The sequence below is a fragment of the Heterocephalus glaber genome, unplaced genomic scaffold (genome assembly GCF_053883595.1).
Source record: "Heterocephalus glaber isolate CG9 unplaced genomic scaffold, H.glaber_assembly_v1.0 deba00001481, whole genome shotgun sequence".
NCBI classification, from domain to species: Eukaryota; Metazoa; Chordata; class Mammalia; order Rodentia; family Bathyergidae; genus Heterocephalus; species Heterocephalus glaber.
In genome coordinates, this window is record NW_028258317.1 from 33,568,594 (window position 1) to 33,593,737 (window position 25,144).

The 25,144-nt window shown below is 42.6% G+C and overlaps 1 protein-coding gene and 1 pseudogene across 6 annotated transcripts in view; both read right to left on the reverse strand.

Annotated features, from left to right (window-relative positions):
- The window catches only part of Adamtsl1 (ADAMTS like 1), a 1,037,009-nt gene that overhangs the window by 131,327 nt on the left and 880,538 nt on the right, over positions 1 to 25,144 (reverse strand). For all 6 annotated transcript variants that reach the window (XM_087183424.1, XM_087183423.1, XM_087183422.1 and 3 more), the window contains 2 exons: positions 22,966 to 23,176; positions 1,638 to 1,817 (listed from right to left, as the gene is read on the reverse strand). In XM_087183424.1, coding sequence (XP_087039550.1) covers positions 1,638 to 1,817; positions 22,966 to 23,176 — 391 coding nt within the window. The remainder of the gene's footprint in view (positions 1 to 1,637; positions 1,818 to 22,965; positions 23,177 to 25,144) is intronic.
- On the reverse strand, positions 9,564 to 15,052 carry LOC147825897 (E3 ubiquitin-protein ligase ARIH1 pseudogene; annotated as a pseudogene).

A 25,144-nucleotide genomic window follows, 5' to 3' on the forward strand; every position in this document is an offset into this window, starting at 1 on the left:
TTACGGATGGGACCTCAGTTCAATGGTCTCTTTCCCTTAGTCACACCACAAGGGTCCCTCTTTCAAGTCCACAGAGAGAAAAGAACTTTTTCTGAGTTTTCTGTATCCCATATCGTCCCAAGTCCACAAACTCTGGGAAGATAAGTGTAACATACAATCATCCCTTCCTCAGCCCCATCATGTGATGGGCTTAGGAGAGCAGCACTTTTCAGCACTCCACTGGGAAGATGTCTATGGGGAGCCACTCGGCAAATACGTCCATGGTCTTTCCTTAACTGCTATTTTTAATCACGATTTCTTCATGTATTATGTCATATTCCAAACCAAGATCACCATGGAAAAGTCACCAACATGCCCACGCACACATGTGCACAGACATGTGAATGTACACAGGTTCAGTCTCTACTCTTCAACCCTTTCCCCTGCTGAAATCAAACTGTTTCTAAATTAACAATACAGTTGCTCTCCCTTGTGTTGTGAGGCACTACTGAGGTGACTTTCTGGCCCAGTTATAAGACCTATGGTAGCATAGGCTCCCTCTCAACTGCAATGCTCATAGCAGGGCCACTGGATGTACTCTATACTGGCTGATAACATACAGGGGAGAATTCTGAGGTTCCACTCAGTGAAGTAGGCCTTTACAAAGGAATCATATTGAGAAAGCCGGCATCTTGATTACCACTGGTGGCTTTCTCTCTGGAAGCAAGCGTCTATGGTGTATTTCAGATAGTGGCACTTCACACTATAAGATGCATATTACACAAAGAGGCCATGGGGTCAGGAGGCCAGGTCAAACACTTGTATGCAAAGAAAGGGAAGTCCTTGATTTTTTTTTTGGCACAGATTTTTCACTTCAGGCCTAGTGATCATGTACTTGGCTCAATTTGCCAGTGAGGTAATAATTTGGGGACTTCTCTATGGAAGCTACACAGGCCTATGGAGCTCAGGGAACCAAAGGCATCTCAAAAGAATCACAGGGGCTGAAAACAAATGAGCTGAGGCTGGCTGAAAATGAATTAATTTGTGCTAGTATTAGCAAGGAATTATTTAGAAGAGCAGGTTAGTTGGAGGTATATCGCTAACTCGTGAGGGAAAGTGCAGAGTGGTGGATGCTGAGGCCATCATTTCTTCAAAGGGAGGGCAACAAGGGAAATCAAGTTCTCTTGCTGGAAGTTGTTGAAGTTTTAGAGCCAGGAAACTAACAGTAAAAGGCAGGATTTCCTTGGCCTTCTTTTGGTAATAAATCATATCCTTTATTGTTCAGTAACTTGGAAGAGAAGAACTAGTAAGGCTTTGCCCTTCCTGAGCAGAGGCTGGAGCCATCTGGGAGCAGGAGGAGCAGGGAGGTCAGGAGGGGGACAGGGCAGAGATGGAGGGGAGGGTCTAGGGTCCTGGTTTTGATCCAGGAGGAGCCCATTTACAGTCCCAAGTTCCAATTGTTCGGTAAGGGCTGGCTGCATAACTCAGGTCCCTGAAGCCTGGTTAAAGCTACTTATATACTATGGTGTAAATGGTACAAAAATACTGCTCCATGTTAGGCTTGTTTGTTCTCTTCTTGTCTTTTCTGCGTATGTGTTTGGAGTGACTATGTTTCCCCCTCACACCTTTCACTCTCTCCTTCTGAGGAGCATACCCACCTCTGTCCAGTTTGAGAGAAGCCACTCACTGGGGCAGTCTTCTTTCTGGCAGTCTTGCTGGGACGTTGGTTTGGAGGCAGAACAGAAGGTGTCAGGGAGCTCCAGGAAGCTTCCATCTGCCATTTGCTGCTTGCAAAGAACCTCCCGTTTCTGAACACCCCCTCCACAGGTCCTGGAGCACTGAGAGGGAAGGAAGAGAAAGCTGACTCAGCGCAGGAAGATAGTCAGACTTTCAATTTGCACCTTAGCCTTGGCTGAGAAAAGAGTATTAAAAAAAGCAAAAAAGGACAAACGAAAAAGCAAAGACAAACCAGACAAACCAGGAATCAGGCCAAACGGCTTTGTTTCCTCTTCTAAAATAAATTTCTTGGCAAAATCTGCATACCCTGCACTCTTAATTCCAGGTATTCAACTTGAGCATTCAGGAATTTCCAGGGCATTGGAATCTTAGAAAACTGTTCCTGAACTATGATTTGTAGTCACTCAAGACAACTGTTTTAAATGTCAGTATAACAGAGTGTTCAACATATTTATGACCCAGTGAAAATAATCTCTGCTGCTTCCAGAGTGAACAAGAAAGAGCCCTGCCGTCAGGACCCATCCGAGGGAGCAGTCCTCTCTCCAGTGGGAGTGCTTGCTTCATCACTGTGGGCAGCATTAGATTTAGGGCCTGGATTTGGGGAAGGCTTCTTTGGAGTACTTTTCTTGCTGGATTGGTGATTTCTTAGGGAAATGGGAGCCAGAGCCGCTGGAATTTAGAATACAAGAAAAATAGGCTCCTCATGTCACTTGCTTTCAGGAGGACCCCAATAATACATTGTTTATATGTAACTTAATAGTTTTAATGCAGCTGCATGAGAGGAAGCAAAGCCCTCTGAAATAGACCGTTGGCCCTGGCTAAATATTTGTCCCTTGAAGGAAAAGGAGCCCCCAGATTTTCGCTGAGCACATGACCTTTCAGTACAGACTGGATTTGGCCACCTCCCTTGAGGTAGATATGGTCATCTGACTAAAGACTTGCCAATGGGACACAGACAGATGTGCTATGTGCAGCAGAGTGTGGCCTCTTTTCCCTTTCTCCTCCTCACTGGCTGGAATGTACACATTGGAAATTGCAGCTTCTTTCTTGGATTGTGATAGGCAAAAAGATAAAAGCCGGGTTTCCTGATTGTGAAGCCACCACACCTGCCCTGGACTGCCTTTGTTCATGTGAGAGAAATGCTTTTGTATCCTACTGAAGCCATTGTTAGAGCTTCTATCACCCAGTCTGATGTAACCTTAGCTAGTGTATCAACTCAGGACTACTCTCTGCTGGAGCTGGTTTATGACAGTAGAGAGTGCTGCTTCTTACAAATACTCCCTTGCCTGTACTTGCTGCATTTGGGCTTGTTGAGAGACTTGGCCTGCCTGGGGTTAAGGAGCCGGAGCCCTGACTTTGAAGGAGTGGCCCTGGGTGCAGGGTGCTCCTCCTGGAACTGGCCATGGGGGTCTGTGATTGTCATTTGGACTTAGAATCACAGTGGGAATTTTTGACCAGAGTACTGTTAGGTTTATGTCTAGATGTCCCCCAACGCCTCTTGTGCTCATAGGTGGGGCTTTTGGGGTGACTGGATCATGGGCGTGACACTGGATTAGTCCACTGAGGGTTTAGAGCTGGGTGTGATGATGGGAGGTGAATCCTGGGGGGCAGATTTGGGTCACCGGGGGTGTGGCCTGAAACAATGTATCTCTCTCTTCTCCTGCTATCCTGGCTGCCTCCTGCCTGGCGGTCCTCTGCCATGGAGCAGATGACCGTGGACTGAACCCTCTACAAACTGTGGGCCAAAATAAACCCCGCCTCCTTTAACTTGTGGATGTCCAGTGTTTTGTCCCAGCAATGAGAAAGTAACTAAGACAGGAACAGTCAAAACCCTGCTGTGGGCCACACTACTGCCTATTCAGTGGCCTCAATCCTGGATATATCCCAACATTACCTGGGAGCTTTTATTCTTATTTCTTTAACTTTATTAGTATACATTTGTCATACATATTGATTACATACATCACAGGGAATTTGCACCTGTATATAACATGCCACAATTCTTTTTTTCCTATTCCCTCCACTCCCTCCAATTCTTCTTGCCCTCCCTATTGACAAAAGCTTTGTTTCCATTTTTCCTTCCATTCTCTTTTTTTTCTTTTTCTTTCCTTCCCTTCCTTTGAACAGGTTCTTCCTACTTCCCAATATCTGTCCTCCATTTTGCTCTATTTATTCTTTGGGTTTCTTATACAAGAGAAACAATGTGATATTTAAACTTGTGTGTCTGATTTACTTCACTTAAGATTATGGTCTCAAGGTGCATCCATTTTTCTACAAATGATTTAAATTTATCCTTCCTCATGGCAGAGTAGTACTCTGCTGTATATAAATACCACATTTTCTTTATCCATTTGTCTGTTGATGGGCATATTCACCTGGGAGCTTTTAAAAAGTACTGATGTACAGGCTTATTGAGTCAATTCCTGGAAGCTAGGTTCCAAGTACCCATTTTTTTATAAGGGACTTTGTGAGCAATTCTTCCCCAGATAATTCTATTGTGCAGCCAGAGCTGAGAAACATCTCTCCAAATTAATGCCCTTCCACTATTCCCAGTAGAATTAAAATAAACGTGGAAAGGAAAATCTAGGGCTCAGAGAGGCCTCTGTTTTGACCAGAGTTTAGCTGGATCTCACCCAATCAAATATGTCATTTGTTTGCAGTTGTGAAAGGCTTGAGGTCACAGAGGTATTGAATAAAATAATCCTGGAGCCTTTCAAATGATCTAGACATAGTTAGCAACCTCTTTTTGCATTTAGAATTTTAACAATTCAAAATAAAAATAACCTTATTGAATGTAATAGGGGAAAAGGTATATTTTCTTATTGCTAGGATCAACTATCTACCATTGAAAGCTTACAAAAATGGTAAAAGCATTTTATGAAGCAGATCTTATTCCTGTGTCACAGATAAAGCAGCTAAGTTCAGAGAGATGACGTCACTCAATTCAGGCCACTTGGACTAGAACTGGTTCACTTCCATTTAGTCCAGCTTCCCCAAGCACTTGCTGAAAACTACCCCCGCCCTGCCCCCCCAGCTGGCAAACAAACGCAAGCTCACTTCTCTCCCCTGTGCTTGTGTGTGCTTGTGGCAACTCTTCTCAGGTTACAGAGCTAGTGGGCTGCTCTGGCCAAGCTTCAGTCCATGCCCAGGGCTGCTGACACTGGCCTCTCCTCCCTGGAGGGGAGCTGGTTTGCAATGCAGGTCTCAGCCTCTCACTCTAGGGACCCTCACCCACTACCAGCCCAGGATCTAGGTTGCAGACCAGCCTTTGAAAATAGTTGATCTACGCTGCTGACCCTAGAAACTTGTTCTCCCCAAACGCTTTGATTTCTGAGCTGACCAGCTACATTTGAACACAGTTGGCTGCAGAGAATGTGTTGCTTCTCACAGATCTAAACAGTAACTTCCAAGGGCTTTTTAGCGTCTTTTGTCCTTAAGAAAAAAAGTCTACGTGGCCTCAAATCTTTGGCTTCTTTGTGGCTTACTTCAGTAACTCCTTGGAGTTTTCATTAGTAGAGAAGCAAATTTTTCTTTTAGTTCTTAGATGCAATTCAATAAAATAGCAAAGAATTTCACTTTAATTCACTTTGTACCCACATTGCCTAGTAAAATGCCTCTCTCTGTTAATGTAAGTCTTTGACAAATAATTGTAGCACTGATTTAAAGTTGGTACTTAGGAGAAATTTAAATTAGTGGCTAAGAATTTCACTTACTTAGTAAAACCCTTCCTGTAACTATGGATAATTAAGGTTTTAAATTTAGTTTTACAGTCTTTTGCTTGACTTCTTAGGTTTAAACTTCTGTTAGCTTTGTTAAATTCTGTCTTCTAACCGATCAGTTATGTTATAATCATATAAGTCATGACCTTTTATTGTTCTGTCTTCAGAATTCTTTTATAACTAGACAACTAGCCATGTGGATTACTGACTCCCAAGGATTTGCCAAACAGGGGGCTGTGTTCTCTACAATATTTTCCATTCTGTGAATTACTAAAATTTTTCCATGAATTAAATATAATTTTTTGAAGCCACAATTATCTGAAAGAAATAACTTTACAGTGACAAATAAAAAATTCAATTTTAAGCTGTGATTTCTCTACCATGCCCACTCAAAATGCAAGTAGGTTTCTTGACTTAAACATATTTGAAATGCAGGTCTTAGCACAGCGCATCCGATCTCAGCCCAGTCGTTCCTTCCTTGGTCCTCCTCAGTCGCCTACTGGAACTGTGTTTGGGGTAAAAGCTTAGGCAGCACCCTCGAGTTTCCTGCTTCTCACCTCCCTCCCCTAGAACCCAGCTCATGACCAAGTGTTAGATTTGTCTCCACAACAAAGGAACTATCCCTCCAAAATAAACAGTAAGCCAGAATGCCATCCTCTCTTCCCACATTACTGCCAAGCTTCCCAATTTTCCAGTGCTATGATCTGAATGTTTGTGACATCTGTCTTGTTACCATTCGTGTAATATTGAAATCCCAACTTCCAAAATGATGGCATTAGGAGGCGGTGGTGGGGGGCTGCCTTTGGGGAGGAGATTAGGTCATCTCTTATGGGAAAGATGAGTGCTTTTACAATAAAAAGGCCTCCGAGAGTCATCTTACCCTTCCACCATATGCAAACATAGGCAGAAGATGCCATGTATGAACCAGGACGAGGGCCCCAACCAGACAGTGAACATGTGAGCACTCTGATCTTGGATTTCCCAACCTGTAGAACTATGAGAAATAAATTTCTGATGTTCATAAGCTACTCAGTCTATGGTATTCTGTTATAGCAACCTTAATGGACTATGACACTGAACTCCAGCTTTTCAGTCAGATCAGCAAGATACAGATGGTACAGAGAGACGTGATCATTTGAAGAGAGCTCTTGCCTCCCCTAAGCGGCCTGCTTGAAGCCCCACTGTTAAGCACAGCTGGAAAGCAGAGGGGAAGGGAGCTGACTGAAGTAGACGGGTCAGCTTCCTGGTGCACAGGTGGAGAAAGGAAGACAGGATACCAAGAGGAGCAACGGAAGATATTCAGCATATTGCCTCACTCCCCTGCATTTTATTCTCCACAGAGTGGCAACAATGTTTTTGAAAGCATAAATCAGATCACATAATTTCCATACGTAAAATCCCCAATGCTGTCCTTTCCTAGTTGGAATAAAAACTCCAGCCCTGCAAAGCCCTGTTGTTGTTGTCCCTATCCTGATAGAACTTAGTCTATATAACTCAGAACCATCTAACTTCATTTACCGATTACACGTACATTTATTAAATGTGAATTGTAGAACAAGCTTGGTTCTATCTAGGAGGAGATACAACAGTGAATATGAGAAGCCCGTGCGCCTCTGCAGTCTTGACCCTTAGAGCTCTCCCTCACTTGTGTATTCCACTTGGGCCTCTCACTACCTGTTTGTTCCTCCAACATACCCAGTTTGCTTCTCCATGGGGGCTTTGCATTTGCTCTTCTCTCCACCTGCACTCTTTTCTTAGGTCTGCAGGTACCCGAGCCTTCCTACTACTCGTCTTCAACCTGCACCAGGACAGCAGCTCTAGTACTCCTAGCTAGAGAAGCCAAACCAGTTTCTATATGACTGCCTCATCCACGTAGCTCTTGTAAATAGTCTCATCTCACAGAAACTATTGCTCACTACCCTACTAACCACATGCAGGGAAAGATCTTGCTTCTCTTGCTATTCATATGGAGTGTATGAAATTTACATTCAAAAACCTTCTGCCAGTATGACATTACTACATCTTTTGAATCTCAATTCTTCTATCTCTTTTTCAGTACTGGGGACTGAACCTGGCCTTCCTACTGAGCTACATCCCCAAGCCCCTTTTAAATTTTGAGACAGGGTTTTGCTAAATTGCTCCAGCTGGTCTATAATTTGCAATCCTCATGGCTTAGCCTCCCAGAGTGCTGAGATTCCAGGTGTGAGCCACCAAGATGGCTTGTTACATTTTTAATAAGAGACTTAAGGATTGAACAAATCTATCTCTAGCTAGTTCTCTTTCTTCTACACCTTCTCTCCTTTTCTTCCTTTTAAAACTAATGATTTCTTTGTTTCCCATGAAGAATATAAGCTGGATAGTGAGTGACATTTTATAATGGATTCTGGAGACACGTGATGATTTGGTGATTCACAGACATTTACAGAGTTGAAAGTGGAATATAAAAATATACTTCCCTATGGGAGAAGTAGTGGCTGGTTCATTAAACTATTATTCCCTAAACTTCAAAATGACATAAAATCACTTTCCCCTTAATTATCTGATTATAATTCACCCTCAAATTCCCCACAGATCCTATTGAGTTCATTAGGCATACGGAACTGCCCTCAAAGTTTGCTACTTGGTGTCTGAGATACTTCACTATTAATGTTGGATTTGTATAAATACAGATCTTTTCAATGATTTATGGTTGAAATTTTCTTTTCCTAATATTTTATGAAGTACATGGGATTTTGTTACGTTTGAATAAGTGCTCCAAAAATAAACTAGTAGCTGAATAAGAACAATTTTTAGAGTCTAAATGTTCAGTTAGTTTTTTTGTGAATTTGCCAATAAGGAAAAATGTAGATTAATTTTCTCTCTTTCAGTTTCTGGAACTGGATGATGAAAATACCTTCTAAGAGTGGTGAGGTAATAAAATAGTTCTACAGAGTGACCACTCATGGAGAATGACACAACTGGGTTGTCAGTTTACAGATGGAACCCGATTTAAGGGACAGACTTCAGATAATTGTCCTCAATCCTCTAGGGAAGTGTGAAACAACATGATGTCCTCCCCAAGGTACACAGACGGTTTCTCTGCTCAGGCCTTTGGCCATGTTGTTTCCCAGTGTGCAAAGCCCTGAGCTCTCTGCTCAGGCAGGAACTTCAAGATACCCTTGTTGGCCAGGCCCTCAGGCCACTCTTTCATCCCAGCCTCTGTCACCTCCGCATCTTGGGGACAAATCTCCAACCCATCCTGGCCGGGAAGGGTGCCGTATCTCTTCGGTAAGGGCTCGTCCCTTATGGGTCTACTACTTTCCTCTACCTCCCTGTACACATGGGATTAGGAGTCTTTTGAGAGAGAGAATTTACTCATCTTTATTCTCCCCAGTGCCTAGCGCAGTGTCTGCGAAAGAACATGCACTTCATAAACATCTGTTGAAATTGATGACTGCATGAACGTGAGTCCCAAACCTCGATGTCTCAGCAGCCCAGATGAGGGGCTGATCACCCCCTTCTTATCAGGCTGTTTTGTCATAACCAGAAGCTGCTGCTCAGGAAGTCAGCGGTGGGTTTCGGCCAGAGCAGCGTGACCTCTGTGGAGCCCAGCATCCCAGCCACAGAGGACGAGCGCCCAGTTGAGGGTGCCATCAGGGATCCTGCTCCCAGACGCTCGCCTCATCTTTGCTCAGGGTTTCCCATTGAGTTTATGTAGATGCAAATATGTTTTTATAAATGTTCAAAATTGGTAAAGGCTTCAAAGTCTAGGATGACTTGGTAGGCATGCTGAAATTCCCTGGTGAGGTTGAGGTTTCTTAAGTAAGAGGCAGGATAGAAAGGAGAAAAATGTTTTAAAGAGAGCAACAGCAAAAGAAATGTAATAAAACTAAACGAAAAAATTTGCCTTTATGAATTATTATTTAAAATAATATTCTAGTATAAGGCGGTAAAGCCCTGGTAAGGGGTATTATTTTTAAATATATGCAATAAAAATAAATAACAAAAAGTATTTATAGTGCATGTACTGGCTGCCATGCATATTTTATGATATAAAGTCATGGGTTTATTATTTCTGTGAGAAAAATAAGAAATACATAATAAGGAAAACACTTAAAAGTTTTGTTTCTATACAGAAATATAATGACTGAAGTGACCTATATTCTTAAAGATTTTTTTTTTTTTTGCAACAACAAAATAAAAGTTTATTTTATTAGAATTAGGAATGTTCTTTCCCTCTGGGCAACCTGAACAGTCCATTTACAATGAAAATCTAGCAACAGTTATTTCCACAGCACAGGGTGCTCTATGCACAAAATTACAGGGTTAGGAGCGTTTAATCAATTTACCGATCTGATTGTCTCACCAACCCATCCCATCCCAACCCCCAAGTGCTCTATACCAGGATATGTAGCTATAAGAATTTGTCACATTACATCCTTTTCTTTCTTGTCCTAAATTTGAATTCCTAATCGTGGCTGAACCATGCACTCCACTGTAGATTCAACCATTTCAAATCAAGTCCATCTCGGATCTGTTATATATGTATGTATACACGTGTATTTAATATATTTATTTAAACACACATAAAACCATATGACCTGGGTGGCAGCAAATTACACAAAATTTAGTCTGATATTATGCACTACTCCATTTTACCACTATGGTTTGAGTCCTGAGCTTTGGATCAAAATTTTATTGTAAATCAATGGAAGTCCATCTGCTGCTCATTGAACTGTCTGGGTGAAGCATGCACTTTTCAGAAGACAATGTCACTGACCTCAAAATGACACAGAGACCCTTGTGCTGACTGAACCTTCTGACAGACTCAGGTAGGTGTATGTAGTAGGGAAGCTGTCATATAATATGGCTTGCCTAGCCCATCTGGGGGACACTGAAGCTACTAATGAGAGCGGTTAACTCTGGGAATCCTGTCAAATATGAGGATTGCTAGTAAAAGCTTGGAAGTAGAAAAGGCCAGTTCACCTTGTCATAACAATTAGCAAATGCACCCAACAACCACAGTGTCCTCGGGTAGTATGCCGACACTGGAACTAGAAAGCAGCTCTAGGAAGTACTGCTCCTCCACAGGCGGGGTTATGAGGAAGGGCACACTGCTTCTGGAGTCTTGTTTCAGAGGAGCGAGGGGAGAGGATGAATGACATTCAGATCTAGACACTGCAGAGTGAACTGGGAAGATGGCTGAAAAACACCACACACAAAGCATCTGAAGGGAGCCACATACATCTATGCAGCAACTCTGGGCTGCTCTTCAAAGTTACCAGGGAAAGGAACTTATTCAAGCTTTCCTCTAAAAAATTTTCCTTAGTCCTCATAAATGTCACTTAAGATTGATCCCATTAAAGTAAAGGTCAAGTAGGATGATGGGGGAGGGAGGAAGAGAGAATATGGAAGAAGCAGACACTGAGTTCAGATTTTCACCTGAGGTGGCAAGAAGGGGAAGAACAAGGTACAGGTAAAGTCGATCCTAAAGCGACAAGTGGTTTAGGAAGCAGCATAATATACTCAGCAAACATTCACTGGTTTTTGATGGGAAAAGAACAGTTGCAAGTACATCTCATGTAACAACCTTTCTAAAAGGAAAAGTAGGGTTGATTCAGCAAAGCCTAACTTAGGCAAAAGGCCCAGAGGAAAGTGAGCCTACTTCCCAATGGTGTATTAAGATGTACAGTGCAAGAGCAGACGAGGCTGCCTCACGTGTGGTAAACACACCCTAGGCACAAGACACTGAAAGGAAGACAAAGAGGTCTTCACCCCAAACTGGTATTTCATATTCACGCCTCTTAATCAAGTTGCCTAGTTCACACTACACACTTGTATAAAACGGACAGATTTAGGGATGCTGACCTGTTGAAAAATACACAGCCAGAATGGCCTGAACAGGTAACACAGTTAATAAAACCACCACCATCCTTTACTTCTAACATAGCTCTCAGTAGAAAGGTCATAAAAAATGGATGTCGGAGCTAAAATGCAGAATTAATTCCCCTATCTGCTGACAACAGAAAAGAAGTAAACGCAGTGATTCCTATGTAAATGCCCTGGACGAGATCATCATTTCCTAGTGGTGTTTGACTTTAAGCAGAGCCCACAGCAACACACACAAGCCATTCCGGTATCTGCCATCTTTAGTTCACAATCTGACACTCTTTAGTGAATGGCTATTTACTTCTATTTAAAGCAAAATCACTCTATTTGACACCTTCACATAGAGACAGGTGAGAGATGAGCCATAACTGAAATCTTACTAAGAGGCTCAAAGCAGCAATTAAGGAAAAATTTAAAAAGGAAAAGAAATTATGAAACACTTCCTCTGGATGTGATGGGAGCACAGGAAGCCTACAGCTAGCTACATGTATGACCCAGGCACCTGAGGTTGGGAAAGGCCTGAGACCACAGACAGAAGAGGGCTGGGCACAGGACCATTTGTGAACAGTAGTCACAAACACCTGGTGCCATCCTTACCAGGCCATGGCACATAGAGCTTGACCTTCCGGTTCCTGAACAAGAGCTGGGAATTCAAGGCATGAAGTCCATGGCCAGCAAATGACATAACCCAAATCCGAAAGGGCAAAGGAACCTCAGGAAAGGAAAACTGCAGAGCTCTAGTGAGGTCTTCCAGAGGTGCTAAACAAACACGCATTTTATCCCAACCCCATCCCTGGAAAGAAAGCAAACTGAAAGAAAATGCACAGCAAATAGACATAATCTTGAAGATTTTTAAAGAGTAAATATTTTTTGTAATTAAACATTATGCAAAACACGTGCCATGCTTGCTTTGTCCATGCATATGAGCTATATACAATTTTGAAAACTACTGTGTTGTCCTCTTGTTTTAAAAGTCATACACAAAGTGTGTGCGTGTGTGTGTGTGTTGTTTAATCCTCTTTCTGCCTATCCCTTTCCCCAGCCCGAGAATTCTGACCTGGGCATCCTGTGTGTGGGTGTGTGCCTATGTGTGTGGGGGAGGGGAAAAGGGCCTTTACCAAAGTACAGCAAGTGGCTGGTTTGGACATGAAGATCAGGGTCAAGGAGCTGTGTCGAATTTTAACTGTACTACACTCAGGAAAAAAAAGAAAAAAGAAAAAAGGAGTCAGCTTTGAGAATGAAGCTACGTTACAAGTTAAAGTTGGAGGGCTTTTAGTGTGTCACACTTTTGTTGGCGGCCTAGAATACTGTTGTACAATGGTTTATCTACCATTTTTTATGACAATATAGTTTACTTAAACTTTCTGTCAACAAAACAGAATCCTGGAACTACAGACCAGTGGTGTCAGAACAGGCTTAGCGCCTTGTTTGTGTTTGTGTTTGTTTTTTGTTTTAATTGCATGAGCACTCTAGATGGTAAAGTTTTCAGAATTCATTTTATGCAGGGTCATTCTCAGTCCTCAATGTACTCCCACAGATCTTTTTCATAGCCTTCATGCACATGCTGTAATAAAACCCTTTGTCGACTCTCACAGTATCTGTACTTATCTTGTACTTTCTGCTTTATATCCTGCAGAGAATCTTGGGAAATATCTCGTTCACGGTAGCCCGAAAGCACCTCTGTGGCATTCTCTAGATCTGCTTGGTTATTCTCAAAAATAATGGACTGGTTATTCTTTTTGAGGTAGAAAGCGAAGATGTAAGTGTACATGAGTGTGGCACGGCACTGGCAGAGAACATCGACTGCTTTCTTCAGGAACTGCACCTCAATCCAGGACGTGTTGTGCTGCTGCATCTCCTCCATTTTCTGCTTCTCTTGAGCATAAAGTTTGTGCTCGAAGCGCAGATTGTGCATGTGGTTCATATAGCAATTACAGTAGAACAGGTACCTCTGCAGGGCTGCCCTGGATTGCTCCTGTGCATCTCTCGCTGCCTTGGCGTCATCCTCATTGTAGTGGTTACAGTTGTACCAGGCAGATCCATGTGGTTCCCAAGGGCCAAGACACACCCAGCAAAACTCTGCTTTACAGTTCTGGTTACGACAGACCCTGTGATTACAACCGCCACCCTTCTCAATTGTGACATGGCATTTGGGACATTCTTTTATGTTGGCTGCAATCCAACTGGAGGTTTCACTGACATCATCACACTTTTTAATCCACTTCTTTAACCACTTATATTTAACAGGATCGTGCCAATTTTCTCCACAGTTAAAGCAAAATTGGCGCCCGCATTTGCAGCGAACAGGTTTAGCATCGGGATATTGGACTTTAACAACATGGTGACAATCAGGGGCAGGACACCACGTTAACAGTCGACTGCACTCTACAAAGCTATTTGTTATTAAATGTTGATACTTTAATTTAACTTTTGAATCTGTGATCAAACACATAACTGTGTTGTCATCCACTAAGATATCACAACCACGAGCAGGACACGAAATAGTCTGTCCCATGCCTTCCTCCATTATTTTGGTAGTTAAATATTCACTCCAGCACTGCATACAAAACTTATGTCCACATTCAAGGCCAGTGAAATACGAGTTAGGGTAGTTCAGGTAGCAGATCTGACAAGGCATATCCTGTGCTGATGACCTTGTATTCATCTGGCGTGTTCGAGACTTTTTACTTGGGTTAATTACTCACTCAGCAAAGAGCTTCTGCAGGTTTCCATCAAAGTACCTTTCCATTAGCTTCTCTTTATCCCAATTGAAGTGGCTAAGGAATATTCTTGTGATGGTTGCTGGGTTCTGGATGACCTCGTTGACCTCCCAGATGCATTCCACCATGTGCTGGAGAATCTGCTCGGGCCGTGAGCATCTCGTAGCGGTAATCCTCCTCCCGCTCGTGCGGGCCGCCGCCCTCAGGCCCCAGGGCGCTGCCGCCACCGCCCGTCTCCCCGCACAGCAGTCCGTCCAGCTCCCCGCCGACTCCCAGCCCGGGCTCCACCAGCTCCACCTCGCCCAGGTCCAGGTTATCATCCTCAGGCTCCTCCTCGTCTTCCTCCTCCTCGGCGCCGCTGTCCTCCTCGCTGCACTCCTCGTCCTCGGCGAACTCGTAGTTGTAGCCCTCGTCCGAGTCCATGGCGCGACGCGCTCGAGGGCCCTGCGGATGCTGGCCCAGGCGGGCAGAGGGCGGGGACGCCAGACCCGGGCTGGGCTCTCGCTCCGGCTCGGGGGGACGTCCGGACGCAGGCCTGGCTCTGGCCCTGCGGACCGCGGCTCCTCCTTAGGCAAGGCGGTGAGCGGCTGGCTGTGTTAAAGATTTTCCTGCGACCTGTATGTTAATAAATCCTGCCTCTATCCATGCTTTCGAAGGTTTCATCTTGGTAGTATAATTCACTGATAGCTGAGTTCATTTCCTCGGCATTTAAATCATACTATTGAACTCAGCACAGCTGATGTTTATTTTCTCTTTCTAAGGTTGACTTTCCAATTTAACCTAATCCACTCCACTTATGGCTTCTACCATTTCCCTTGTTTCTTCATTCACTTATCTATTCTTTCATCAAACAGGTATTGAGTACCTGCTGAGTGCTGGACACTGTGTTTGGAGCTGGGGATTTAAGATGCGTAAAAAATGGTTATCAAGTGGGGGAAAAAACTGAAAAATGTAGATCAGTTTTGCAAAGGAAAGACTACAACAGAGAATGCAACTAAATATTTATGGAAAAGCTGGGGAGAGCTCTACAGAGGAAGTGACTCGGGAGGAGGGGCAGGATCTGTGTTGTGCTTACACCCAGGGCTGGGAGGAACAGGGCAGTGCACACCTAACTGCGGGGTGGGGGGGTGGGGGGGTGGGGTGGGGGGTGGGGTCCTGAGCCGGGAGCAGAGGGTTCAGGAGGAAGAACAGCTGTGAAATGAGACTGAGGGGAAAATGTAGAAAGGCCAAGAACACTATCTTAAAACCAGCGGCTCTGGATGGGGTTTTACAGCAGGGGGAAGCATGATGAAGACTTAAGACTGTGTGTCATGCCCTCCTCTGGGGTCCTCAGCACACATGTGAGAGACTTGGAAGAGGCCCAGGGTGAGGGGCCACTGCTCGCAGGTTGGGGACCCTGGGAGAGAGAGAGATGATACTGCAGACCACGGCAAAGGCTCTGCACAGTGGTTCGGGTGATTGTGAGGACTTGGATCAGGACAGCTGGAGAAGAACTAGAAAGGGAGAGAGCACTGGGCTGGGGGTGTGGGACACAGAACAACAGCATACGGGCACTGACTGAAGGACACACGAGTGAGAAAGGCTCCCACTCCAGGTTGAGACTGAGTCAACAGCTATGAACCATGCCGCGAAGGTCAGCAAAGGCGGCCAGGCTCACTGAGGCTGGGGTGGGAGGTAGGCAGACACCAGGCTGGGCGTTAAGAAGATGCCAGATGAAAGGCCGGAAGGCAGGTAGAGACAGAGACCAAACTGAACGAGGGCTTGGAGAAACCAAGGAAAATGAAGACTGGAATCTCACTGAACAAAATTATTGCGATGAGGGCAGAATTTGTACTGTGATTAGCTTGTGGGTTAGAATTACCGTGTTCACTATCGATTAAGCTTTCTTAACTCAGATGTACAAGGCACGAACAGTGTCCCCTTTGGGCTCCAAACGACTGTTACAAGGTGAAGTGAAGGCTCACTGAGATTCAGAGGGGTGATGCCGAAGACCTTTCTTTCTACTAATAAATAAATACAAAAGCAATCCATGTGAGATTTGACTTTTGTTTTGTAGGTTTATTGCTTTGAAAGATAGAAACAATGTCCATTTCCTTATGAAATACACTACTGAGAATTAGTTAAATGTCCTACCAGGCGTTTCTTCCCCTGAAATACAAAATGTTAAATACAGATGACCCCTACTTATATAGATGTATATTTTAGTAAGCGGAATATAAAAAAAACTGATAGCTAAGCCTTTTTCTGAGAGAATTCAGCCCTCTAATTTAGATCAAAGGTATTTCTTTCTGTATGTGCATGTGTGTGTTTAAATATAGAAAAGGAAAAAATTATTTCCAAAGCATTTATAGTTATCTTAAAATTATTTTTTTTCTTAATGTTACCAGAAGAGATTCCTCTCTTGCATACCTTTTTATATGGCTAAACTATGTGCATTTGAATTTTGACACTGATTAAAAAAGGTTTATGGGGAAATGTCAGCCTCATCACAGTTCCAAATTGGAGCAGAGAGGGATCCAGAGTGTGGTAATAACTTCTGTCCCCGCACAGATGTGTGGAATCTGTGTGTGCAGGTGACATACAGGGGACAGAATCCTGAACATAAAATATATGCATATAGAGAGAGAAATTTTGCTCCAGAGTAGGGGAATTCATTTCAGTTTAATTGTTCAGCATCTTTTTCTTTTTTCTTATTCTTTTTTAAATTTAATTTTTAGAATAAAAATGATGCCAGGAACAGTGGAGGTGGGAGGGCAGAAGGCAGCAGGACCTAGGGCCTCAGAGACTAAGTACTCACCAGGCCCACAGTCGAGCAGGCAGGAGTAGACTGAATAGTAACCCCAAAGGTGCCCTGACCACTGGGATCTGTGAACATGTTGCCTAACACAGCAATAGGAGCTTTACTAGCTTGATTAAGTCAAGGGTCTTGAGATGAGGAGACCACCCTGGATTATCCCAGTGGGCCGGATGTAGCCACAATTTTTCTTTTTGTTTCTCCCAGTGGTGGGGATTGAACTCAGAGCCTTACAAACTAATACATCTCCAGCCCCTTTAAATCTTATTTTGAGACAGGGTCTTGCTAAACTGCATAGGCTGGCCTCAAAGCGGTGATTCTCCTGCCTTAGCCTCTTGAGTAGCTGGGATTAAAGGAGTGTGTCACCATGCCTGGCTCCACAAGGGATCTCACAAAAAGGGGCAGCAAGGAGGGTCCGAGTCAGAGCGAGAGGATAGGAGGACGAGTCGGTGGCTAAAGTGACGGAGAAAGGGACCCTAAGTCAATAGAGAAATCTAAGTGTTTAATAGTCATCTGTGTACAAAGAAGCAGTGGACTAAAGGTAGATTGATACATATTAAAAGAATTCTTCATACAAGACCAAAGCCAAATACCAGGGGATGACATGAGAGGTAGAAGTAAAATAAGGAGGGCTCCCTAACAACCAAAGCCAGAATTTCGGCTTTCTGTTTAATTGTCTCTAAAACAATAATCTAAAATAAATACTTGGTCTCCAGGCTTGGTCGCCTCCAGTCCTGCAAAATGTATACATATCAGCTATTTGCCATTTCTCAGACAAATGCGCTACAAAGATTAAAAGTATTGTGTTTCCTTTTTCTTTTTTGAGACTGGGTTTTGCTACATAGTTCAGGCCTTGAACTTACTATATAGCCCCACCAGGGATTTTGCTCAGTGGTTTCGTCGCCTGCTGCGCAAGCGCAAGGACCCAAGTTCGATCCCCGGTAACCCCCCCCCCCCAAAAAACGAGTAACTTATTATGTAGCCCAGGCTGGCCTCAAACTCACAATGATCCTCCTGCCTCAGCCTCCCAAGTGCTGGGATTATAGGTGTGGGCCACCTTGCCCAGTGGGTATTGTGTTTCTGTGCAGCAAATGGCAATTCACATGATCAATATTTTGTTTGCAGGAAAAGAAAAATACATGTGAGGTCAGCCGTGACCCTGTGTTCAAACAGCAAGAAGGTCCTTTCTCCCATCGATTAGGCCAATGTCTCTCAGGTGGTGGTGGTTGTTTTAAAATGGAGGGTTGATCCCCCCATCTCCTTTTCTTTCATATAAAAAAAGGCTCTAAACCAGGGATGGTGACACAAGCCTATAATACCAGCCCTCTAGAGGCTGAGACAGGAGTGTCATAGGTTCAAGCCCAAGCAATTTAGTTAGTGAAACTCTGTCTTTAAGAAAAAAAGGAAGGCTGGGGTTTGTAGCTCAGTGAGAGGTCTTGGGTTTCAGTGATGAAAACTAAAAACAAATAGGAGGTATGGCACGCAGAGAGCTCTTTGTATCACTGAAAGCTCTGAGGTCTCCATCACTGGCCTGGGGACACCGCACTCACTCCTGACTTACTGCACAGGTAGCATAAGTGACGACTCCTCTCTCTTTTCAGTTAATTGGCATATGTTTTAGATATATAATAATTGTGTTCATTTTGGAAAATTGGTACAGATAGCCCTGGCAATTTGGTCATTTTTCCATACCCTTTCCTCCCCTTCCTCTTCTCCTCTCCTGTTCCTTTCCCTGTCTTCGGGAAGTGTGTCTCCCATTCCTACCATCTCACCTTTTTTATTCTTTATTGGTATTTTGGGTTTAATCATATAAGAGAAACTATAGGATAATTAACCTTCTGTGTCCGACTTATTTCAGTTAGCATTGTGGTCTCAAGTTCTATGCATTTTCCTACAAATTACTTGAATTTATCCTTCTTCCTGGCCAAAGAATACTATATGATGTAAATATACCATATTTTCTTTACTGGCTCATCTGTGTTTGGGCATCCGGACTCTTCTATAGTTTGGCAATTAGGAGTTGTGGTGCTGCAAAAACAGTTATACACATATTTTACTCCAGTAAGGATGACACTCATCAAGAACACAAAGAACAGGGACGGGGATTTAGCTCAGTGGTTCTGCTGCCTACCACGCAAGTGCAAGGTCCCAAGTTCAATTCCTGGTACAAAAACAAAAAAAAAGAACAACAAAGGCTGGTGAGGCTGTGGGGAAAAGGGAATCATTCTAACTATTAGTGGAAATGTAAAGTAGTGCAACCTTTAATGGAAAACAGTATGAAGACTGTTTCAGACAAAAAATAAAATTTCCATTCAACCCAGCTATACTTCTCTTGGGTATTTTCTGGAAAATTCAGATTTCTTCTTTTTTTACAAGTGGTCAGTAACTGCTGATTTTGTCTAACAGGGCTTAATGAAAGAAGTAGCATTCTAGGAAACAATGGAAGAATAGTTTGCTTCCTTGGGTTAAGAGAGATTCTTCTAAGTGAACAAGGTTCTGCACCAAACAATTAACAGGGGGTGGAATCACTGGTGGCTTTCACTTTCTATATTCTTTGTTTTTTGTCACGCTTGAATACTTTTCATAATTATGTATCAGAAATGAAAGAAGATGCTTTTTAAAGGTCTTTTAAAGTATAATCGTGAATTCATTGAATGAAATTCAGAGTTGTTTAGTATATGTTTCCTGATCTGAGAAATGGATCTAAACCTGTCTCATCCCAAAGGGTTCTTGCTAGTGGAAGGGAATAGAAAAATCTTTCAAAATAAATTCATGTCTTTCTAGGCCCACCATAGATGAAGCAGAAACATAGTGACTTTTGGGAATCTGCTGCTTCAAACAGGGCACTGGATGTAGGGCTGGTGGTAGAGGCAACTGATGAGTGGATATCTAATAAAAATCAAAAAGCACATGGGTCAAAATCATTTTTCAAGAGCACATGTGGCTACTGAAAAGAGTGTGGTATTTTACCAAATTCCACTGATAGGACAATATTATGACCCATAACCATAAATGAACATATCAGTAAGATAAAGCCAGAATTTCAGAGTTTCTGGTCCAGGCTTCATGATCTTGAACAAGACTATATCAGCCATGGTTGTGTCGACTAGAAGACAAGGCCCCTACAGCTGTGTAGCAACAGTGCCAGAGGTCACATAAAACTGGCTGATGGCCTCTTCTAAATTTGCTACCTGTGTGACTCTCACTTTCCTCAAGCCTAAAATGAGGATCATAAAAGATATTTTTCACAGAATTGTTGTGAGAATTAACTTAAACTAGGTATGAAATAAAACAGTGGTACATTGATAGGTGTTCAAAGTATGTTACATCCTCTTGACTTCCAAAAACTATCACACAGTATTATGGAATTGATGAACTAGCTATATACATTTAAGTGCTACCAGAAAATACACAGTCAATGTCTGTTTCTAGCTGTTTTATTGTTCTTTACACAGCAATTTCTCAGTATCTGTAAAGCACTGGTAAGATCTTCCTCAGATTTGGCTCTAAGACCAAAATCCATGAGCGCTCAAGTCTCTTATCATTTAGAAAAGGTGTAGACTTCCACATAATTATTCTGTGTACTTTAACGCATCTCTAGATACTTGTGGTACCCAATACTATACCCAATGCTATATAAGTAGTTGTTACACTACATTGTTTAGAGAATAAAGGAAAAAATCTACACGGAGCAGAGGCAAGGACCGTGGGACCCACTAAAGCACACGAGCCATGGTGGGTTGAGTTCAAAGGCATGCAAACTGAATGTGGAGGCCAGCTGTACTTCGGTGTTTGCTCCCATGTTGCTATTTGATTCTTTGAGTGCTTTAGTAAACCACAAAGTACAGGGAGAAGAACAGAAAGAAGGAAGGAAAAGCATGGTGGACTTTGGGCTACACGGAAGTGGCAATGCTCTTAGCACTGAGGCAAAGGTGTGTAAGCTGCTGTGCTCTCGCCTTCTTAGATGAATGAATACAAAGCTTTTTATCCCACAGGGACACCTTTGAGAGTAAAACTCAGTCTCAGTCAAGCAGGGATACATATGCCCTCCACCTTTCAGGCTTACTCATTGTGGCCTTTGTTGTTACTTTAAAGCTATGTGTGATGTCCTAATGAGGAGCAGATTGCAAAATAAGATTTTTCCTCCAATCAATCTAAAATCTTTGTTTTTTAAAAGCAGTTATAAAGTTTGACAAATATATATCGATTTAAAATGGGATGTAACAGTAGAATAGCTGTGTTTTTATTATTATAATGTATGTTTTGGTTTAAGTTTAGCAGACTTTTTTTTTTCCATTAAGTTTATTGGTACATTTTAGGTATAAAATAAAGTTACATTCATCACTGGGATCTTGTACCTTTATATGATATATCTTGGTTCTTATTTTTTCCCCATTCCCTGCCCTCCCTTCATCCCCTCCACCCTTCCCTATTTACAAAGACTTTGTTTCCATGTTTTTCCTTTTCTCATATTTTTTCTTTTCCCTTCTTTCCTTTCCCCTTCCCCTCCCACTTCCTCATTCCTTTAAACATTTTCTTCCTATTTCACAATATCAATTATACATTTTGATTCTCATTTACACTTTTAGTTTTTCACACCAGAGAAACTATTCAGTATTTACACGTGTGTGTCCTATTTATTTCACTTACAAGTATGGGCTCAATGTGCATCCACTTAGCTATAAATGACTACAGTTTCTCATTCCTTATGGCTGAGTAATACTCCATTTTATTAAAAAACCACATCTTCTTTATCCAGTCTCCAGTTGATGGGCAATTGGGCTACTTCCAAGCTTTAGCTATTACAAACTGTGCCGCTATAAACATGGGTGCACATATATCACTGTGGTATGATTAATTCTTTTAGGAAGATACCCAGTAAAGGAATAGCTAGGTCAAATGGGACTTCCAATCCTAGTTCTTTGAGGTATCTCCATATTGATTTCCACAGTGGCTGCACCAGTCTGCACTCCCACTAACAATGAAGAAGTGTTCCTTTCCCCCTACAACCCTGCCAGCTCTTGTTATTGGTTGATTTAATGATAGCAGTCATTCTTTCTGGGGTGAGGCGGAATCTCAGTGTTGTTTTCATCTGCATCTCTCGAATGACCAGTGATGTTGAACATTTTTTCATATGTTTATTTGCTGCTTTTACTTCTTTGTCTGAGAAATGTCTGTTCATTTCAGATGTCCATTTTTGAATTGGGTCTTTATATTTGGGGGGGTCTGATTTTTTTGAGTTCTTTACATATTCTAGATAGTAGACCTTTGTAGCAGACTTTCTTTTTAGGGACAGACAATATAATCTCTGTCACATCCATAAAATTCTTCAGTTGCAGTGTAAAAGCAGCTACAGACCAAATGTAAAAGAATGCCTATGGCTGTGTTCCAATAAAACTTTATTTATAAGAAAGGCTGCAAATTAGATTTAGTTTGTGGGGTACAGTTTGCCAAGCCTTGCTTTAACACAACAGTTTCTAGGCTTTTAGAACTTACACAATCAGAAAAACAAAACAAAAATCTGAAATTTACTCAAGATTTCTAACTTATTTAAGTAATAATGTTTAAAAAATCATTACCTTATTTCTAGAATTTTAAATAGCAAAAACTAGAAAGTGCATAAAGTCAGAACAAACTTAGGTTTATGGGAAAACTTACCATATTCTGCCCAATCTTCCATATCTTGGTGAAAGCTTTTTAATGACTATGCTCCAGTTAACAGATGGGTTATTTGAGTTGCTTTTGGCGATCACTGGGGTATGGTACAGTAAAAAGAATAGGGTCTGGGTTTGGTGGTGCACATCTATAATCCTAGCACCCTGGGAGGCTGAGGCAGGTGGATCAGATGTTTGAGCCTAGCCTGGGCAACTTAGCCAGTTAGCGAGACTCTTCTCAAATAAAAAGAGCCTGGGTTCAATCCCCAGTACCCCCTCCTCAAAAAAAACCAAACAAACCAACAAACCAGAAAGAATAGGATATTTATAATTTAAAGTTCTAGACTTGAATGAGGTCATGGGAGTACTAACAAAGGAGAGATGAGAAGACATTGGATGTTCCTTTAATGGGGCAAAACTATAGGCTGAAGAACCCTTACTCTCAAATCACTCTTGTAAACAAAAGCTCGGGCCCAAGAACCCTCAGAACTCACCGGCTGCCACTGCTCGGGGGACCAGGCCGGGAGGCAGTCGAAGCGGTTGCAGACTTGCACTGTGCTGGGCTTGGGGCCCGGACACAGCGGGTCAGCCAGGGTCACCCTCTCACTCAGCTCCCCGGAGAGCAGGCGGGAGCAGAAGACGTGTCTGGTTTGCAGGCCGACCCCACAGGTGAGGCTGCATGGACTCCACTGGCCAGTTTCCCACCTAGGAGAAGTTGGAGAGAGGATGCTCAGTTCCTGGGCAGGGCCCAGGTCCATGAGCTCAGATGACTCCTGGAATGTAGAGGTTTGGCCCCAACACTGGCTCGGAAAATCTGTCCAAGGCCTGGCACTTATCCTCCCTTCTCAGACTGTGGAACTCACTAGAAGAAAGCATGGAACATTGATGTGATGCCTAAAAATCACCAATAATGGTCACAACCACATCCACTATGACGGAGCACAGAAGCTGCGCCAGGATAAGGGAGCTACACCAGACAAGACGTCATCATGGCATAAATAGTTTGGATATCACATTCAACAGAGGGCTTAGAAGAGAAGTCTTTCTGCTAATTTCCATGGCCTCTATCCTCAGTGAGACTGAAAAATGTATGCTTGTTATGCTTTGGCTTCAGAGTGAAAGGTCATTGGTGCTAACTCCACTCAAACTTCCCTCAGAGCATAGAAATGTCTCTGTCTTATGTCTAAATATCATCACTGCCTGGGCCTGGGTAATGTAACAGAAGTGGAGGCCGCTAAATAGATCCTCCTGAAGGGAAGTAAGCACAGTGAGCAGCTCATTATCTGGACATAGAAGTCAGGTACACAGATGAGCTAAGTGCATGAACCGGCCAGTTCCGAATGGCCACGTCGTGAAAAGTACATTTACACAAGCTGAGGCCTGTAAAAACAACCCCATGTCTTTGCCACGGACACAGACTCCAAAAGCAGAACGATAAGCACAAAGCTCAGTTGCTTGGGTCAGAGCACTCTCTAAGGATCAGTTTTAGGAAGCTGCATCGACTGTCCAAGGCACAAAGATTCTCCAAACAGGAGTTAGCCAAGGAAATCACAGCAACAGACCTTCAGTAGCTAGGACTGCAGCCCGCTCAAAAAACTGGTTAAAAAATCTTTGGCCTTACTGATTTTCATTAGACTGAAAAACAGAGTCTATATATTCTCGTCTCTTCTTTTACTTTCATGTGTGTGTACGTTCCTATTCCTATTTCCACCACATTATGTGTAGACATACTGGTAATAGATTACTCTTAAATTTTCACTTATGCTTTATGGTTTTCTTAGCTTTGTCTTTATATAAGCTGTACCCTGATTTGGAGCAACTTTTGCTGTTTTCTTACCCCTCAAAATTTCTTCCATTTTTACATACTCAAATTTGATCTGTATTTAAAAGATTGAGCTCATACCTGCTCCAGACACTAATTTCTCAAATGCATTCCAGTTGTTCTGCCTCTCAATGCCCTGCTAGAGTGTATACCTCCTGAGGTAGGGCCTGTATCTGAGTCAGGTTTGTATCACTCACAGTGTCCAGTATGGTACTTTTTAGGTAATGTAGATAGTTAATAAATTCCTGATAAATGAGGAAATGGAAGGATTCTACCATCACAGAGTGCATATAAACGTACTGTCTTATTTAATTGCTTCTAGAGATGTAAGATCCATTGGTTTTCCTGATTTTACAGTTGAAGGAATGGGAGAATCCAAGAGGCTGACTTGCCCAGGTACCCATAATTAGCAATTAGTGAATCCAAATCCAGTATTCAAACTTGGGAAATCTGGGGATGCAGCTCAGAAGCAGAGTGCTTGCTTACCATGTTCTTGGATTCAACCTCCAGGACCACAAAAACTAAAATACAAAATTAAACAGAAAACCGAGCTTGGGTATATCTGACTCCAAGGCTTTGTCCTTCTAATTGCACCATGCTGCTTCCAGGAAATAACTTGAGCACTCTGCTGTAGTCATTCACAAAATTTTAAATAAATAAATTTTAAGTGAGCTTGTTTCTCATAGAGTGTTGTGTGAATTTTGATACACTTCTCTTACTTTTAGATCTCTCACATGATTAATTCCAAGCTTTAAAATGTTGTGATGCTTACGTGGTTTTAAAATAGGTCTACACAACTCTCACTACACCCTGAGCCACTGATCTCTGCTTTCTACATCTTGTGCCTTTGG